Below are 20,467 nucleotides of genomic sequence, written 5' to 3' on the forward strand. Positions count from 1 at the left end.
CTCACACCATATAATATCATACAATAACCGTAATTCTTTATAAATACTTCCGTCGATATGGACACACATTCGCACACTTCCACTCCACCTAACCAAGTCCGGCAAATAGCTTATTTTGTCCTGCATTTTCTTGTAGAAGAATAATAAAATTAGAAAATTTGTTTATCATTTTTTATTAATATTTTCTTTACTTTGCTGTAAAAATTTACAAAATCTTAGAGAAAGATACGCGATTTTTACATTTTTTTAAAACTTTGGTGTTTTACGACACATAAACACTTTTAATTTTACGTAAATCCTCACAGAAAATTACAAATCTTTACAAGAAATACACGATTTCAAAGAGGCTAAAATTTTGGGAAAATGTAATTAAAATTGTGCTGTAAATAAAAAAAGTATTCCACTTTTAGCAAGAACTTTTGCTATTGTAATACATAATAAATCAAGTAATAATTTCAGATTCAATTTCAAATCCTATTCAAATTTTGTTTGAATAAATTCAATTTAATAGAAAGCCTTGAATCATTAATGTTTCAGAGTGTTGAATTTAAACGTTTCAATTTTTATTGTTTTATTTGACAAATTTTTAATATGCAAATAAAATTATTGAATTTGTATGCATAAATAAATACCAAACAATTATTAATTTAGAAACAATTTGAGCTTAAGAGATATTTACAAGTTTTGAAAATATCAAAACTTAATTTAAAACTTGAAATGATTTCAAAAACTGAAAAAAATAAATTTAGATTTTTGAAGATTTCAAAATAAATTTTTAAAGTTTTTTAAATTTCTTCGACTTGGATAAAGATATATTTAGTAGTTTTTAAAAGATAAGAAAGTAATTTAATACTTAAAAAGATTTCAAAACATTTAAAACAAAACGTAGATTTAAAAACATTTTAACACAGTCTGATGTATAAATTAAAGTTTCTAGCTTAAAATGATATAATTTTGAAAATGTATACATTTTTTTATTTATTCTTCAATTTATAACATTAAAAATGGTAGCGTGCATTTATAGTTTTTTGAATATTTGAACGATTTTAATTTTAAAACGTTAAAATTCAAAAAATATTCCAATATGAGTTTTAATTTGCCGTGCAGTTTTAATAAATTTAAATTTAAAAATTGTTATCTTCAAGAGTTCAAATATTTTAATTTCAATTACCATGATCAATTCTTTTTCAATCTTTTAATTTTTTATTTGCAGTCAAAAAGTTGTTCTCTTCCGACCTAGGATGACAAATATTAGGAACATTACAAATACATATTTTTTTAATGAGATATATGGTGTTCAATCGATTGCTATATCAAAAATACCTTCAAACCTGCAGTTTTTGGTTGATTAATAACGATTATTTATTATTATCTTTTATACGGTCTACAATTCATTTAATGTTTAAAAATATAAGCTTTCTTTGTAATAACGATCATGTAAACATCGTAATTTAAAATTATCTCATTGCAATATTCTAAATATTTGTCATCCTAGGTCGAAAAAGAACAACTTTTTGGCTGCAAAACCTGTAAATTACTGTAGATTCTTGTAGTTGTACTTTTTTGTAAATTATCATATGAAACTGAAACTACAATAAAATATAGCAATATAAAAAGAATAAGAAACAAAATACAAAATTTGTCCCAAAAAGAGAAAAAAATGGTATTTTCCTATAATTTTGGTTGTAATTTATTGCATTTATTTCTTGAGTCTAGTAAAAATGGTTTTAGTTCTTTGTACTTTTTGTAAAAAAATGTCCATTTGATGATATCCATATAAATAAATATAAACGATAACAAGAAAAAAAAAATTTATTTTATCTCGTTTTTACCGGAATCTTCAAATTAATATAATAAATTACAGGAAATTGCAACTTGTATCTATTATTGGAACGAGTTTGGTACTTTTTTGTTGTAGTCTATTGTATTTTCAATTTCCTACAAGAATTTACAAAAAAGTATAATTACAAGAATCTACAAGTTTGCAGCCAAAAAGTTGATCTTTTTCGACCTAGGATGACAAATATTTAGATGATTACAATGAGATAATTTTAAATTAAGATGTGTACATGATCGCTATTACCAAAAATGCTTCTATGTTTAAACTTTAAAGGAACGGTAGAACATTAAAAGGAAAACTTTTCCATTACAAGTTATAAAAACTAAACTGCAATTTAGAACACTCAAAACGAAATACTTTTGAATTTTTAACTTACAAAATTAAAGCTTGAATTTTTATTTACTCGAACTCTCAATAATGTAGCGTATAAAATGAAAGCCTTAAACACTTTTCAATTGAAGAATTTGTAATTAAAAGCCTCTAAACTACAAAATTTGGAATTTTTAACTTTTATAAATTGAATATTCGAATAAAAAAACAGAAATCCACGCTATCATTTTTAACGCTATAAATTGAAGAATACATAAAAAATATACAAATTTTAAAAGTTACATAATTTTAAGCAATTGAAGGCTAGAAATATTAATTATTTGTTTAAAAAAAAAATCGTTAAAGATTGTCCAGGAATCTAATAAAAAAATTCATTCTTAGTTTTTCTAGGAAATTTGATTAAAAAATTTAATTCTTTTTAAAAACTTGAAAAATGTTTTTAAAAAACTTATAAATGTTGTTTTTAAAATCTTCAAAAATCTATATTTTGTTTTGAAATATTTTCAAGTTTTTTAATATTCTGTAATATTTTCCAAACTTCTGAATATATCTTAAACTTACCTGAATTTTTTCCAAATTAATCATTTCCTTTTTTTGAAATAAGTACAATTTGTGTTTTTTGTTTGTTATAAATCTTTTTAAATATTTTCTTAAAATTCTGATTATTGAAAAGAATAATTAAAATTTTCGCTGAATGTTGGCGGCTTTATTTTGCACTTGTGATATGTTTGATATTATTTAAAAGATAATCACTCTTGATTCGATACGGAACTAAAGTTAGGTGTATTTTTAATAATTGATAAATTTTATTGACATCTATCGCTTCTAATATTAATGTAACTGTGATTACTGCGTCACTGAATGTTAATATTTTGCAAAATAAACTTATACACACTTAAATATGTTTTTTTTTTAATTAAAATTAATTTTTCTGTTTCATTTAATTTACATATAATTATTTGGAAAGTAAGAAATATTTATAATTTGAAGTTGCGTTTGATAGACGCTAAAATTTGTACTAGGTGAAATTTGATTTTTTTTTTAAATGTTTCCTAATTCAAATTCCTGCTAGACCTGTGATTTATTATAATAGCAAAAGTTCTTTGCAAAAGTGTAATATTTTTTTAAATTGTAGTTTCTTGTAGAAACTTATATATTACATGTCCTATAAAAATTGACCGTAAAGTAAAATTCGAACGTTGATTCAGTTTCGAAAAGCATTGCTAGTAAACATTTATATTTTTGTTTTGTTTAAATTTGCACGTTTCGACAATAAACTACCAGTATTTACAACATCATTTTAAGTAGTTTTGCAACATTTAAACTTTTGTGAATTCTTGCATTTTTGGTCAATAATTGTACTTTTTTACGATAATTTACGTAAAATTAGAAGCATTTCTATGACGTAAAACATCAAAAATAAAAAATATACACGTAAAACTGTTTCACTTTTCTACAAGAAAATACAAGAAAAAATTAGTTATTTGTATTGAATTATATATATTTTTTAAATATTGTAGATTTTTTTTACAAAAAAAAGCACATGTTTTAACTAAAATTACAGTTGTAGAAAAATTGTACTTTTTTGTAAATATTTTTTCCACTTTTTAGCAAATGTTACAACAAAGTAAACTTTGTTTAAAATATGGAATTTGACGAATAGACGCAATTTGGTGATTTAACTATGAATCACAAACCGTTCTTTCACGTACACACACATTGATAGTAGGAATGGTAGAAATTGTCTAATGCAACGGCTTTTCTATAAACCATCTTGCGTTTGAAGTTTATATACACTTCATTATAAGATAGGGCAATTTGCATAATACGTAAGACACACAAATGAAATTCGACTTGAGATTAAATATCTATCCAAAAAATGGAAGGCGAGTAGGGAAAAAATTAAATAATAAGGCGACACATACTGCAGAAAAGTTTGAGCACGTTCAACGATTTTTCGATTTCAAATACAAAATAGCTAAAAACAGCACGAAAAATAATTTGCAAGTCGGATTTTTTGCTCTTACCTCATCGGGGCAAATAGTTATTTTAAAACTTAGTAGATCATCTGGATCTGGATAATCCAACTGACACGTTTTCGGCAAATTAAGTTCGTTTACATCTGAAATAGAAAAAGCGAAGGATCGAGAATTAACCTGAAATGATTGGATAATAAAAGAAACAGTGAAAATAAGAAATCCAATAGAAAATAAAATCTTACCTTTCGTTATTCTGAGCTGGGCTGCGGAAGCTTTCTTCTGCGTGCCACCTCTTGGAGATTCTCCATCCTTTTTCTGTTGTTTTAGAGAAAATAATTTAATCATGGTAGGAAAGATACTTCGTTTAATGATTTACCGAGACATACACGTTCTTTTATTTCGGACGTGCTAACGAACGACACAAAAATATACGAAATTCGAGACTTTTGACAGCAAATTAACTAAACCCGTCTCTCGCTTTGCTGCATATATCTGTTCTGTTTGGCTATTGTCACGTGCAATGAAAACGAACTTGAGCGAAGGACAACCTCAAAAAGTTACGCTGTGAGAATTTTCGTTGCCAGTCGCAGGGTTAATTAACCCCTTACTTTTTTACAAACTTTGTAGAAAATGTTATACAGTACCTATTTTGACTATTAATTATTATATATTTTTAGTTCTGAAGAAAGTCATATTCACTGTTTGTAATAATTCAATGTTTTACAAATTTTTCTTCTGGTTTGGTTGTCAAAAAAGTAGCACATCACAGCATAATCCAGCAAAACATGGTCCCGCCACACGCAATCAAAATAAGTCAACCAATCAGACGGTTCGGCCCGACACTCTTCCATCTTGGATTCTATGATGAAATTCGGTTAGAGGGTTATTGCGAGGGTACTCGTATGGTGGGAGTGATCGGGTCATTCCAAGTCCAACGCATTTGAGCATCGTATTGGCGGAACCATGGTTTATTGGTTCCAGTGGTGACCGAACGCGGATATCTCTGGCATGCGCATTAGTGATTATGTGTATTTTTAAATTGAGAAATGCAGAGGGGTGCAAAAAATATGTCACGAGAGTAGAAAACGGCCGTGCGGTGGCGCTAGTAGTAACTTTGTTCTACAAAACCATGCAGTACCATGCAGTACCATCAGGGATGTGCAGTTAGTTACGCATATCTGGAGGTTTTTTACGTAAAATACCTAAGTCAAGTATTTTACGTAGAAACAGGTAAAATACCTATACTCTGTTCAACGAGAGAACGTTCTCTGCACGCAGCTTGTCAAAGAAAGGGAAATGTAGGCGTAGGACCCCCGCTGGCAAGGGTTTAGTGGTGGCCCTAACGAAATTTATGAAAAATTTCATATAGCACTTGGATCAGTCTATTTGAAAAAATTGTATTTCACTTCAACGGCGATTGGCTGCACATTGAAGAAAAAAATTTGTCAACGCATCCCTTAAGAAAAAAACTGCGCGGCCGATTTCGTTCTTTCGTTGAACAGGGTATAGTAAATTACGTACCAAGATGGCGGACCTGTAGAACTGTGTATAACCTCACTTTTTTGAATTTCTGGTGCGGGCATTCGTAGGATTTCTTTTTCTAATGCGAATATTTTTAATTAAAACATAATAATGTCAACTAAACTGAAATAAAGAAAACACAAAAACACTTCGGGCTTCCATAAATTCCATGTGATGATATTAATTTTAAGCGTATCCAAGTAAATAAAAATAATCAAAATCATCCAAATGGAGCGCAATGTTTTATTTTTGCAACATAATATTAAAGAATGTTGTTTGTAAGAGCCTTCTGGGACACAGTTATGTAAAAAATTTCGGAATATATTGTTACTTTTGTTCATTTAAATATTTGTAATTGATATATCTTTTAGGAATATCATTTAATTATTCTAACCTAAAAAGCATTCGTAATTTGTAATTTTTTTTTTACATTTATATCTGTGCTTTTGTTATTATTATTAAGAAATATTGATCAATACAATATATAATAGCTGAAAAGCTGGTCATATGTTTTTATATTTAATTTTGGATAAAAATTGTACCTTATTAAATATACAGGGATAAACCAACTTTATTATAATACACTAATGTACCTATGTTATTTTGTTAATTTATTTCATTTATTTCAAGGAATGTTTGCAATGAAGACCAAGTTTTAGAGGTTGTATTTGTGGAGGGAAACGGGAATCGCAGAACGTAAAGTCCATGGACATTGGAAACACGGGACTAGACTAGACATGCCATCAACTTGGTGAGCGGGGTTGAATCCACGGGAGGGGGGAGAATCCCATGAGTGGGGAGAGGCGCCATCTTACGATGTGGCATTTGATTATGCGCACGAGCTTTTTTGCCGACAAACTGTGCATGAAAATATAAACATGTGGGCGCTGCCATGTTTGTCGCGGGACATCAAAAGGTGGCGGACCTCCCCCCTCATGCATCAGCCCCGCAATGGCATGTCTAGTCACTTGTTGCCTATGCCCATGGTAAAGTCCCATGTACGCGTAATTTACATCGTGTAAGAAACTAGGCATATAAAATACCTAGTAATTTACCTTGAAAAACTACGTAAATTACCCAGGGTATTTTATTTACACATCCCTGAGTACCATAGAAAAAATTCATAAAAATTACAAAATAAATATGAAAACCCCTTTAAAATCATTTTTTCTTCATAGTGTAGAGTCAGGTAGTAAATGAAACTTATGTACCTACTTATATATATTTTTTTATATTCGAAAAAGCGGCATAATTGAAATAAGTCAAACAATCAACAAAATTGCATGGATATTCAGAACTTATAAAAAATAATTTAAAAATAAATAACGAATACACAAATGAATTTAAAAAATGCCAAAAATATATATTATTATCAAATTATCAAATTTTCCAAATTTCAAATAACGACCAGATCGTTAATTGACAAAAAAAAAACCCAAATTTAAAAATATACGAAACTAAAATTCACCGCCTTCGAAACCGACTTGTAAAATAAACGAATTATTAAATTCCCACAAATATTTCAATTCTCGAAATTTAGAACTGCTGAAAATAGTTAATTGATTATTAATATATGAGCTATTAAGATCATTATAATAAGGCAAACAATTTAATTAATCATTTATTATTTTCGTCAAATTTTAAATTTCTTCAAACATAAATTTCAGGAATAGAAATATATATGGGAATTTAACAATTGATTTCTTTTATAATTCGGCAATTGTTTTTCTTGTTAATTAATGATATTGTTATTCATTTCTTCGTTATTTTGTGTTAGTCTCGGATATTCAAACACTTTTAAATATAGTGATGAACTCATTTTTTTATATTGTCGTTTTAAAATGTAATGCCACTATATAATAAATATAATTATTATATCTATAGATGATAAACAAGGAATATAATAAATCCTAAAATATTGTTTTCTATTACAATGAAATAACGAACTATTAAATGTGATATTTTTTTAATCAATTACACTTTTTAACGAAGCTAAAATATTTTTAAATTTGTATGCCACTGTTAAAGAAAGACCATTAACGAATATTTTTTTTATATTTGACAACACTCAAATTAATCGAAAATTATTTTTCGAAGCGCTATAATAAATCCATGTGGAAATTAAATTCTGAAAAATGAGAACAAGAATATAAGTATCATCAACTTGTTTTTAAATTTATGTAAATATATTTTTCATAAGATTCTTGAGAAAATTTAAAAGATTTTTAAATATTTGAGGCTTGTCAAAAAAGAATCTAGAAGATTTTAAAAAATTTTTTTCATAATATAGGATTTTACGAAATATTATGAAAAATTCGAGTCCTTTTGAAAGATGTTTAGAACTGTTAGAAGTTGGAAAGGAATCAAGAAATATTTGATACATTTTCGAACATGTTTCCGAGTTTTCAAATATTTGTAATCTATTAAAAACATCTAAAATTCCTGAAAATATTTTTAACTGACGAATTTTTCTCAAGATTTTCAAGTATCATTCCAAATTTTAAAAAAATACCGTACAATCTTCTAAATTTTCCCATCAATAATAAGAAAATTTCCTTATTCTCTTGAAAAGTCTCGAAATTCTTTTTAATTCTACTTAATATTTCTTGAATTTACCCAATTTTTGTTTGTTTTCATTTTTCATCTTACCAAATTGAAACATTTTGCTTTAAAATCTTCTAAAATTTTGTTAGACATTTTAGAAAGTCGTTTTTTATGTTTAAAAACCTTTTTCAATGTTCTCTTAAAGTTCATTTTTCAAAATAAAAAATTATTAAAAATTTTCGCACGAATATAAGAAAAATTCTTTTTTTTTTTGACTTGTCAGACCTTCTAACCCTTTAATTTCTACAAATTATATAAATTTGTCCTTCATTTTTTTATTTATTCTGCTAAATTTAAAAAATTGTCTTAAAATCTTTCCGATTCTTCTTTGACTATTTTTGTATTTTTCTAAAATCTTTTTAAATAATCTCTTCAAATTAATTTTTCGAAATAAAAAATTATTTTAATTTTTCTTAGGAACCTGAAATAATGTCTTTCATTTTCGTGAAACTTTACAAAATTCTTTAAAAATCTTTACAAGTTGTAATTATTTTTTAATCGTTTCAAAACTTTTGAGTATCCCTTAAACTTACTTAAATTTGTTCTAAAATTATGTAATATGGCAAAATTTTGCTGTAAAATCTTTTACAATTTTTAAAGATTTTAAGAAATAATAAAAAATGTTTTGTAATCTTTTTTTGATTTTCTCTTGAAATTCCTTACAAAACAATTATTTAAAACTTTCCCATGAATTTTAAGAACTTTTTTTCACGCCCTGACAAAATTCACTCTACCTAAAAAATTTGTAAATCTTGAAAAATTAAAAAAAATGGTCTAAAAGTCTTCCATATTCTTTTAACCCACATTTTAAAATCTTTAAAACTTAAAATTATTCTGTGAAAATAAAACCGAAACCATTTCTCCTCAGATCTTTCATAATTATTAAGGGGCCATTCACAAAATACGTGATACATTTTTCAGGAACCGCTCCCCCCCCCCCCACCCGCGTGATACCTTTTCCATTGAGTTTAAGGGCATGCTCTTCATGACCACGTGACCAAACTAGTCACCGGTTATGAGCATTTTTTTTGGTGTTCACTGTGTCCATACGGATTGAGATCTCGTGTTTAAAATTTGACAGATTAAATAAAAAACACTAAAGAACGTTTGTATACATCAATATGTTTATAGTTTGAAGAAAAGTTTATTTATTAATCGATGAAATAGGATATTATCATTAGAGTTACAGCACTTTGCAGATAATTTTTGTTTTGATGCATTTCGGATTTTTTGGTTCGCGTATATTGAGCACTGACACCAATTTTGGACTAAACCATTTAAACCTTTAACAAAATTAATGTAAGCAATAAAATTTGCACGTGCGTTGCAAATCAACAAATAAGTATCTGCACACACGTAACCTGTCATTATTTTTGGAGCATTTTTAGCGATTTCTAGCGCCGAAAAAAAGAAAATTTGAACGTCGGTAAGGTCGAGATCACGTGACTAAGTTCATTCATGAGATTTTTGTGTAGAATTATTTTCATTTTTTTTGTCCTAAAAATAAAAGATAAATTTCAAATTGGCAGCATAGCAACACCATAATTCCATAATTCTTGACGTCTTATTTTTGACGTTGAATCGATCAGCTGATAACTATTGTTGACAGTGAAACAACCGGCGGGGCTCAGCGTCGAACTCGCCTTGCCTTTCGCCCCAAACGTTCCTTAGTCCTTTCGGTATAACTTCCTAAACCCTGAGCACGATATATCGACGTTTAAAGTTTCTTTTTCTTTCCGCTAGAAATTGCTAAAAATGCTCCAAAAATAATGATAGGTTACGTGTATGCAGATACTTATTTGTTGATTTGCAACGAATGTGCAAATTTTATTGCTTCCCTTAATTTTTTTTAAGGTTTAGACGATTTAGTCCAAAATTAGTGTCAGGGCTCAATATACGCGAATCAAAAAATCCGAAATGCCTCTAACCAAAAAATATCTGCAAAGTGCTATAACTCAAATGGTAATATCCTATTTCATCGATTTATAAATAAACTTTCTTTAAAACCATGAACATATTGTTGTATAAAAACGTTCTTTAGTGCTTTTTATTTAATATGTCAAATTTTCAACACGATATCTCAATCCGTGTGGACACAATGAACACCAAAAAAAATGCTCATATCCGGGGACTAGTTTGGTTACGTGGTCACGAAGAGCATGCCCAAATTATCGGGTACATAATCGGGTACAGTTCCGACGGCTTTTTTCCACAAAAATGAAAATTTTCAAAAACTGAATTTGGAGATGCTATAAAATATCATAACGGACGTCCCCGGACTCTTTTTTCAGGGATAATAACAAAAAAATATTATTGTGCTAATTACCAAATTTTATGCATGTGTATTATTTTGTGGTTAGGGTGATTTTTAGCTCTCTGTCATTCCGATAATGTAGGTCTCTATCGTACCGATTCTGTCGTAAGCACTCTATAATAATTATAGTTAGTTACTATGTTTATTTGCAAGTCCAAAGTTTTCGGCCAAAAATATTGTGTAGTTTGGAAGTAACGCAGAGGAGAACTGTACCATACATAACCTCCAAATATACACACGTTGTTAGCAATATCAAAAATTTTTTTGAAAAAAAAAAACACAAATTAAGTGTATGGGGACGTCCGTGAGCATGTTCGCTATCATTTCCCAAATTTTTAAGACAAAATATTGATTATTCTAGAAAAAAAGCCGTCGGAACCTAAAACTGGTAAAATCGATACTAATTCCTAAGCGCTATGCAAATAAATCAGATTTTGGTAAATTAAAACTTTTTTGAATTAAACCAAAAAAATGTATGTGGGGACGTCCGTTAGCATGGTCGCTATCATGTCCCAAATTTTTAAGACAAAATATTGATTATTAAAGAAAAAAAGCCGTCGGAACCTAAAACTTGAAAAATCGATAATTTTCTAAGTATCACATTCCCTTAACATGGAGAATGATACTTCGGCAGACCCCCACCCACCCCTAAACGTATCACGTTTTAGAAAAATCCACCGTGTCATTTTCACAATAATTCCATAAGCAAATCGTTTTCTTGATATTTCTTCAAGAGTTTTTAACGGCTCAACATGACAAAAGACATATATAACAGTCAAAACAACTAGAACAAAGTCACTACTAGCGCCGCCGCATGGTCGTTTTCAACACATGGGCCATTTTCAACTCTCGGTAACAGGAGGCTGGAGAAATGGCGTTACATAACCTAAAAATACACAGGAATGACTACTGCGCATGCCGGAGATATCCGTATTCTGATACCACTGGTTGGATTATGACATCATAGCGACGATTTATTCGATTGGGTCTTGGGTGGTGAAAATCTACAATGACTGCGTCTGCACGACGAGGTGTAAATAATAATACCAATCTAACTAAATTCTATCGCGCCTAACCAAAATGACGGATTAGCGGGAGAATTAAAATTAGTTCACGAATATACGTGATGTTACTAAAGTGGAATGAAGTTATATAAATGTTACAAGATGGCAATATATGTCAAAACAATACCTCTCTCTGTCTTAGGGTTAAAATAATAATTATACTTAGAATAAACGCAGCGTTAGGTCATCGCTATTTTAGTACCAAATATAAGTCATAGTTAAGTATCTTTATGATATTAAGGCGCAATAAGACAAATATAAAACGCAATAGCTAAGGACTTTGGACTTACGAATGTTTATATTTCAATCTTATAATGAGTCACATTATGACTCATTTCCTGTAGGCGGAGTAAAATGACCTACTTTACTTTTGGATAAACGATCGGAAAATTCCATGACGTCAGCATTTCCATTGGTTTTAACCAAAAAGAGAGGGAATCCCCACCCAAAACGAAGGTAATAAGTTCGCTTGCACAGCGGGAAAACGGCAGATTTTTTGTATCTCGGATCCGCAATTTTTACCTTAAACCTGGGACAATTAACTTAACAAATTTAAATTAAATCTATTCTCAGACTATGTGATAAAAATCTAATCTCAAATAGAAAGCTCAAATTACTTAAACGCGAAGAGCGTCGTCGCGATCGGCTCTCGCCGAATATTATAAACAAATTATCAATAAGTAAGTCAGAAATTGTGTAACAATCAACTCAATTGTTTGTTAGTTCAATATTTATATGTGCACATAGAGTATAACAATGGAACATTAATAACGTCAATATGCCAACAATATAGTTTGAAGTGATAAATTAAATTGAGTTTGATTTCAAAACCTTAGTGTTCTCCCGGTTATGATTTTAATCATACAACGGCAAAAACGAATCAGCATCCGACTACAGTAGAATTAAAATTCTACTACAGCGCCAGTGACGTAACACCTATGCGATTAATATTGTAGTTTGGTCTTCGGCGTGCAGACATCTTGAATTTCTCCCACCCTACCTAAAATACCTAACTGGCTGTAGTGGGATTTGGAAGGCTCGTTGATTGGCGTGTACACCGTTCATTGCCGCGCGCTTATATGACATTGAAATTTGAATCAGAAAACTATTATTCTTTTAATTAATAACAATTGTTTATGGTATTTTAAAAGAGTTTCTCATTTCTGAAAAGTAGATCCTGTGTATTATCAGCAATTTTATAATTTTGCATGGGTAATGGACCAAAGATTCTTGATCAGCTGCACCTGCCTGCGCAGTGGGTAGTCAGGTTATTCTGTGTAAACAAATGTTGGGCATCCTGAGTAATTAGCATCAAGTAAATTGTATTATTATTGCTGTTATTAGTAATTAGACAATTTATAAATTAATGAAAACAATGGAAGAAGTAAGTTCTTTTATTTACGTGAATATGTCATAACTATGATTCTGGATACTACGAAAAATACTAGTTTTGTAGACCTAACCTAACAATGGTAAACACTTCAATTTCTTTTTTATAATATTTGTAAAGCTAAACCTTAAATTAATTTAGTTTTTTGTCTAAAAAATTACGTGTTTCTAATAATTATATAATAGTAATTTTCGTTTTACATTTCTCGAAATTTATATACCCATCGTCAAAGTCAATTTAGTTATGACCGGCAAAATTGTAATTTGAAACTAATCAAATGTCTTTAATATATGTCATGTTTTCATTCAGGAGCTGAGAGAAAAAATTGATCAAGCTTGTCGCACAGCCGAGGAATTTACTAAAGTTTATTATGAGAGTTTGGATAAACGAAGACATGTAAGTTTGTTTTATATCTGATTGTTAAGTTTCTTTTAACTATTTTTCTTTAAAAAATTGTTATAATTAGAAAAATATCGAAACCATTTTTGTCGCTTTTCTGCAATGCCGATTGGGTAATTTGAAAAACTCGAAAAAAGGAATGTTGCTAAATTCACACACATAATTTAGAATTCAGTTTCACTTGAAGACTTGAGAAAAATATAGCATGTGGCATAAGCAAAAGTAATTGTATTTTTAAATCATAAAAAATTGTCGTTTTACATGAGCGGAACAGTTACAATTTTTCAATATTTTCATCGCACTATTTAAATTGAAATTATTATTTTCGAAAACCAAAAATTACCCCCTGAAATTAGGTTTTGCTTGCATTATCAAAAATTGACAAATCTTAGATAACCGAAAAAATCTGAGATTTAAAGTTCTGTAACTTAAAATTTTTAAAGTCCTGTAAACTTCGCGTTGGACCTAGGATTTGTAATCCTAAAATAAAAACTTTGAAAAATGTTCATAAATCGATATTCTGATTTTTGGCATTTATGTTCGACTAGGTTTAAGTTAGTTTTCTTGGCAGCGCGAAATTCAAATTTTGAAGTATTTGCTTACTTTAATTTTCTTTACAAAAAATGTCATTCATTGCCAATTTAAGATTCAAATGGTATTTAATATTCCAATGTGATTATAGCCTTTATGCAGTCTTTACCCTTTTTCCGCCAATAAGAAAATCCAACTAGTTGAAAAGACTATTAATAAATTGTTTATCAAGAACTCATTTTATTTGGTTAAAAAATTTATTATTTGCTTCAAAATTCGAAAGTATATTGTTTAAAAATCTTAAAAAGTCTCTCTCTAGTTCTTGGTTTAAAATTTAATTGTTGTATTGCAAATCCATCTTTTTGACTTGAAAATTCTGTAATTAGATTTAAAATTTTTTTGAATATATTGTTAAAAATCCGTTAAAGTAATATTTAATGATAAACCCCACTTTTTTGAGCATTTTAGGATAACAAAGAGGAATTAAATTAATTCAAATTAAATAAAAAGTAAGAAAATTAGCACCATGATTACTGAGACAAAGGTCACGATTCCTGGAGCGTTTACATTATTTTGTTTAAAATTCGTCTTTTTTGCTTCAAAATTTCATTTCTCTTTCAACAATTATCTTAAAAGTTCATACTGCTCGATTCAAAATTCAACTGTTTCATTGGAAATTGGTTTTTATGACTTAAAAATTCAATAATGTCTTTGAATTTGTTTGTTGGCTTGCACATTTTTTGTTATTGAAAATTCAAATATTCTTTGTTAAACATATATCTTTTTTTTTGTTAAAAATTTAACTGAGTGGTTAAAAATTAATCAGTTTCGGTTGAGAATTAACTTTTTGTTAAAAATTCAAATTTTCAGGTTGAAAATTCAAATGTTTTTTTAGAAAATTCGTAGTTCAACAATTTGGAACAAAATTGAACTATTTGGTTGAAAATTCAATTTTTTAATCGTAAATTACCTTTTTTTTGCAGAACATTGATATTCTCTGGTTAAAAATTCAACAATATGGTATAAAATTCAACTATTTTGTAGAATATTAGGCTCGTTCATAGCAAATTCACTTTTGTTTATTTAAAATATTAATTCTCCCTAATAAAAATTTAGCTGCTCCAGTTTTTGTTAAAAATTAGTAAACAAATTTTATAACAGAAAAAATTAATCAAATAAAATGTAAAATTATATAAATCTTAAGCATATTAAGTTTATAAGAACTTTCTAACAATAATTAATCATTTCGAACTCGAAGCGTTTAAATTGTTTTTAAATATATAGAAATTGTTTTAATTTGACAATATTGAGAGTGTATCATTTATAACTCAAAACGTTTAAATTTAACGATTTTGTTTTGAATTGAAGAATCTCGAAAATTGAATGATTTCAAATTTAACTTTCGTATATAAGACAATTTCGAAAACAATAAAAATGGAATATTTTCAGATTCGAATTTTTAAAATGGAATCATTTAAAATTCACAATAATTGAAATTGTATCACGTTTCTAATTAGAAGCGTTCAAAATTATATAATTAAAAAATGTTAACCTTTGAATAAAAATAATGTTCAATTCAGAGCAATTAAAATTTGACAATTTTGTATTGAAAGATAAATTTAACATTTCAAAGTAAAAACTATTGAAATTCTAGAATTTAAAATTATTATTATGTAAAAAAATGATAATTTAGTATTAAAATTGATTAGACAAATTTGTCTAAGACAAAAAAATAAATTCACCGTCATTTTCACCGTTCAAAATGAGAAACATTTCAAGTATAAATCTTTAAAATTGTATCATTCTAAAAAAACTTTCAAGATAAAAATTAATTTAAAATGGATTTCTAACTTTTTTGTCTTGCTGGAAAATAGAAAAATACACCCTTTTATCAATAGATTGTTTCTCAATTATTCACAATTAAACAATTAGTTAACAATTTATTAGTATATTTTTTGATCCAATAATTAGTTATTTTGTTGTTGTTGTTGTTGAAAATCAATTTTTTTAATGGACAATTTACCTTTCTACCTGAAAATGTAACTTTTCCATATCCGGATGAAAACTGATTTTTTCATTTAAAAATTCGACTAATTGTATAAAAGCTGAACCATTTTGTCACAAATTTATTTTTTGGTTGAGGTTTCACCATTTGGTTAAAAATTGATCTCTTTTGTTGAGATTTTGTTTTATATTTTTAAACTCATTTTTTTTCTGAAAATGTAACTTTTCCATTTTTTGATGAAAATTGATCTATTTTAGTTGAAAAGAAGGCTTTGTTAGTACAAAAATAATTGATTTGGCTGAAAATTAACTTTTTTGTTGAAAATTCAACTCTTTAATTTAAAATTTAATTATTTTGTGGAAATAGATTTTTCGAAATATCTACTTTTATTTTTTTGCTAAGAATTCATCTTTAAATTGAAAATTGATCTTTTTCATAATTATTCAACATCTCATGTTAAAAATTCAGCGGTTTTTGGTTGAAGTTTAATATTTTTCGTTTCAAGTTTCGACTAATTGGGCAGAAAATACGTCTCTTTCGATTGAAAATTTATCTTTTTTTCGTTAAAAATTAAACTAATTTTTTGAAAATGCAACTGTTTTTGGTTGAATGTTAATTTGTTCCTGTTTGTAAATTCATCTTTGTAGGCTGAAAATTGAATAATTTCGTTAAAAATTCAACAATCTAGTTGACAATTCGTACTTTTGGATTGAAAATTCATCTTTGATTTCAGAAAAGTCAGTTTTGTATTCAAATAAATGAATACATTTTAATTTATGATTGTTTTTTTTTCACTTATAAAGAATTATTTGTTAAAAATGTTTAAAGGTAAAAATTCTGGTTTTTAAATATCAATGGTCAGAAAAAGTTAAGATTTGTTTAAGGAGAAAGTTTGTTGGAATTCATCTGTTAAATTAGCTTGGAATTCAATAACATATTGGATTTTAAGAAATGTAATTAATTTTTTTTTTAAGTTGAAGAAACCAGCCACGTTTTTATTTCTACTAGATCTAACATTTCTACTATGTTTCATGAAATGTATGTATTAGGTGCAAACACTTGTCGATTATTATTATTGTTAATGTTAACAGCTGATTTCCAAACTTTATCTCGACACGGCAACGATGGTGTGGAATGGAAACGGAATCGAAGGAAAGGATCAAATTCAGAAATTTTGGATAGAATTGCCATCTTCAGATCATTCTATTATTACTCTGGATGCTCAGCCGATTACCGGTAAACCATTTGTTTAATATAACATGCAAAATATCAATTAAATAATGAACACTATAATCCAAAGATTGTAATGTCCAGGAAATTAGCAGCGCCAACTTCGATTTTCGAAAAAATGAAAATTGTGCCGAATTGTGCTAGATTTGTGCTTTATTAGGCCGTAAAAGATTTTTTGAAAAAAAATGAAAATTTCAACCCAAAAATCAAAACCACAATTTTTGATATCAGCCTCGCCAATTATTAAAAAAAAAAAAAGAAAATAGTGCTGTAATTGTGCTTGAACAATTTTCGAAAAAAAGCGAAAACTTAAACTTGGAACGTGTTTTTGGCAAAAAAATTTCAAAAAAGGGAATTTCAAAAATCTCAAATTTGTGCTGAGTTGTACTAGGGTAACGCACTAATTATCTGTAATGACGAATTGCACTCAAATTAATATTTTCCAAAGCGAAAACATTGCTATGCTCGCCTAACAAGATTCAGATTTTCAAAAATTCATTTTCGTGAATTTTGGGTAGAAAATGATTAAAAAATCATTCAAAGAACGAAATTAAATATTTAAAAATTCAAAATCTAAATTCAAACATTAACGTTAAAAATAAAATTAAGAATTACTAAAAATCCAAGAAATTCAGATTTTCGAAATTCGTATTTTTGAAAATTTTTGGTCGAAAACACGTTCCAAGTTCAAAAATATTGCATTTTCTGAAAAATATTAATATGAGTGCGATTCGTCATTAGAGGTCATTATTGTGCTATCTGAGCACAATTCTGCACAAGTTTTCGTTTCTCAGAATTCTGAAATGGATCATTAAAAAAAATTGTTTCGTAGCTTTTTTGGAAAATTGTTCAATAATTTGACTTTATATTTGCAGCACAGTTTTATGCGTAGCAGATAGTTTCTAGCACAAGTTTTGTTTTGTCAAAAAAACAAAATGGCGTGGTTGACACAAATATGTTTATTTTTTGGGCTGAAATTTTAATTTTTTAAAAATCTTTTACGGCACAATAGAACACAAATCTAGCAAAACTCAGCACAATTTTCATTTTTTCGAAATTTGAAGTTGGCGTTGCCAACTTTCTGGACATGAGATTTTTGAATTATAAATGCAATTCTCAGGACTTAGACCGGTTCCTATATCTCCTATTGTACCCTACATTCAGTTAAGATCCCTAAAGTACTATATTTTCAAGATTTGGTCCCTATGGTACCCTATTTGCAGCCGATAATGGAACTTAAAAAATTTGAAAAAAAGCAACAATCAGGGAATTTCTGTAAGAAATAACTGTAATAAAATAATCAGGGCTGCCACACAGTCACTACAGTCTTATTTCTTCTAGATTAAGAATTTTGATACAAATTTTTTATTGTGACACCTTTCAAAATGCTTGTAAGCCTCTACATTTTTTGTTCGAAATCTTCAAAAATTTACATTTCGTTTTAAATGCTATGAAATATTTTCAAGTTTTAAATTATTTTTGAATCTTTTTAAAACTTCTAAAAATGCTTTAAATCTTCTCGAATTTTCTCCAAATTAAAGTGTAATATTTAAAAAAAAAAAGTTTTTCTTGTAGAAATGTATATATTAAATATCCTAAAATAAAATAAACAGTAAAGTAAAAGTTAAAACTTTGATGCAGATTCTAAAAGTATTGTTTGTAAATTTTTATTGTCGTTTAAATTTGTACACCTCTACAATAAAATACCAGTTCTTACATCATAATTTTAAGTAAACTTTCACAATATTTTAGAATTTGCTGTAAAGTTTTGTAATTTCCTATAGTAATTTACATAAGATTAAAATAGTTTATATGACGTCAAATAACTCAATTGAAAAAATGGTAAAATCCTTTAGTTTCTAATATTTTGAAGATTTTTACAACAAAGTAAAAAAAACTATTTGTATTTACATTGTTTTACAAAAAAGTAGATGTTTTAACTAAAAATTACAGGTGTAAGAAAGCTGTAAATTCTTGTTAATAGTTTTTCCATCACCGTTGATCCTGAAGTCTTTTAAACTCACCTGGAATTCTTAGGGATTTCTTCAAGTTCTTTTGAATTCCGTTGCATTTTTCTAAGCTCGTTTAGAACTTACGGAATTAAATTAAATTTTGTCACATTTTTTAATTGTTTTCAATTCCTTCAATTTTTATGAATTTTATCCAATTATTCTCGTTTAACTTAACTTCATTCCAAATATACGGAAATCATTGGCATTTTTAATTAAAATTTTGTTTAAATTGATTTGAATTTGACTTGAATTTTTTTTAAATCTTATGAATTTATTCTGAATTTGTCACCCTTTGAGTTCGAAGAAAGTACCCTATGAGCGTGAAAAAAATTACCGTTTGGTCCCTATATTTGATCCCATAGGGAATGTGAGGCCTGAATTATACATCTATATGAAATGTTGTTTTATCTGAACAGGACCTGCGGTAGCAAATCAACTAACATTCCTCGTCAAAGTCAGTGGACAAGCAAAGTACCAAGACAAGACGCCCAAACCTTTTAATCAAAACTTTTTAATAACCGCTATAGGGGATAAATGGAAGATTGTAAGCGATTGCTTCAGGATGCAAGAAGTAATAGATACTTAAAATAATCATAGTATTCGATTTAGTTACGTGCATTGACCATTTTGTATCACTTCACTTATAATGATGTATAACTTCAGGAGTTACATTTTTTTAAATTCTTCTACTTGAATGCGATTATCTTTTGATATTAATGCGAAATAAAGTTATAAAAAGTCTTTGTATATATAATTGAAGTTTTTTTAAGTACATTGGCAATTAAATCAATTTAATTCAGAATAAATGAAAATTTGATTTCCTCTTTAACGTCCAATATTCAAAATTAACTGCGAAATTCTTGCAATTAAAAAAATGAATGACATTTTACGGTTAAAAAATATATCCAGTCAAATTAAAAAGAAAACCTCTTAATCCTGTACCTTCTATTGATTTTCGTTTAATTTCATAGAATTGTGTAGTTAAATTTGAATGTAAAGAAGAAGGAAGAACTTGGATAACATTTAGTACGTTTCCGGATGATAAATTTGAACCAAGGTAGCGAATTTTAGAAAAAAGGCTCTGCAACGGGACAGGTCAATAATAATTTAATAAGTTTAGAAAACACTTTCATATTTCAGACTTAACACTCTTTCTTTCAAGAATTCTTGTTTCCCATTTTATTTAAGAAACTTCCCCTTCTTCTCGTTTTTTTCGATAAACTGCGAACTGAATTATTATAACCTAAT

General features: G+C 27.9%; 2 protein-coding genes across 3 annotated transcripts in view; one reads left to right on the forward strand and one right to left on the reverse strand.

Moving 5' to 3' along the window:
* LOC117176325 (NEDD8-conjugating enzyme Ubc12) overlaps window positions 1-4,702 on the reverse strand; it is a 21,196-nt gene extending 16,494 nt beyond the window's left edge. Inside the window, exons 1-2 of the mRNA XM_033366553.1 lie at window positions 4,392-4,702; window positions 4,198-4,292 (exon numbers count right to left, since the gene is read on the reverse strand). Of these exons, the coding sequence (XP_033222444.1) occupies window positions 4,198-4,292; window positions 4,392-4,494 (198 nt within the window). The 5' untranslated portion in view covers window positions 4,495-4,702. The remainder of the gene's footprint in view (window positions 1-4,197; window positions 4,293-4,391) is intronic.
* A 7,955-nt stretch (window positions 4,703-12,657) lies between these two features.
* Window positions 12,658-19,966, forward strand: LOC117176718 (NTF2-related export protein-like). Of its 2 annotated transcripts, none has more exons than XM_033366980.1 (4): window positions 12,658-13,124; window positions 13,352-13,438; window positions 17,069-17,213; window positions 19,636-19,966. In XM_033366980.1, exons 1-4 carry the CDS (start codon window positions 13,122-13,124, stop codon window positions 19,803-19,805), a joined length of 405 nt encoding a protein of 134 aa, XP_033222871.1. In that variant the 5' UTR covers window positions 12,658-13,121; the 3' UTR covers window positions 19,806-19,966. The 2 variants fall into 2 exon arrangements, with proteins under 2 accessions (XP_033222871.1, XP_033222870.1); XM_033366979.1 differs by having other exon boundaries at window positions 12,663-13,036.
* The last annotated feature ends 501 nt before the right edge of the window (window positions 19,967-20,467 follow it).

The sequence above is a fragment of the Belonocnema kinseyi genome, chromosome 7 (genome assembly GCF_010883055.1).
Source record: "Belonocnema kinseyi isolate 2016_QV_RU_SX_M_011 chromosome 7, B_treatae_v1, whole genome shotgun sequence".
Taxonomy (NCBI): Eukaryota; Metazoa; Arthropoda; class Insecta; order Hymenoptera; family Cynipidae; genus Belonocnema; species Belonocnema kinseyi.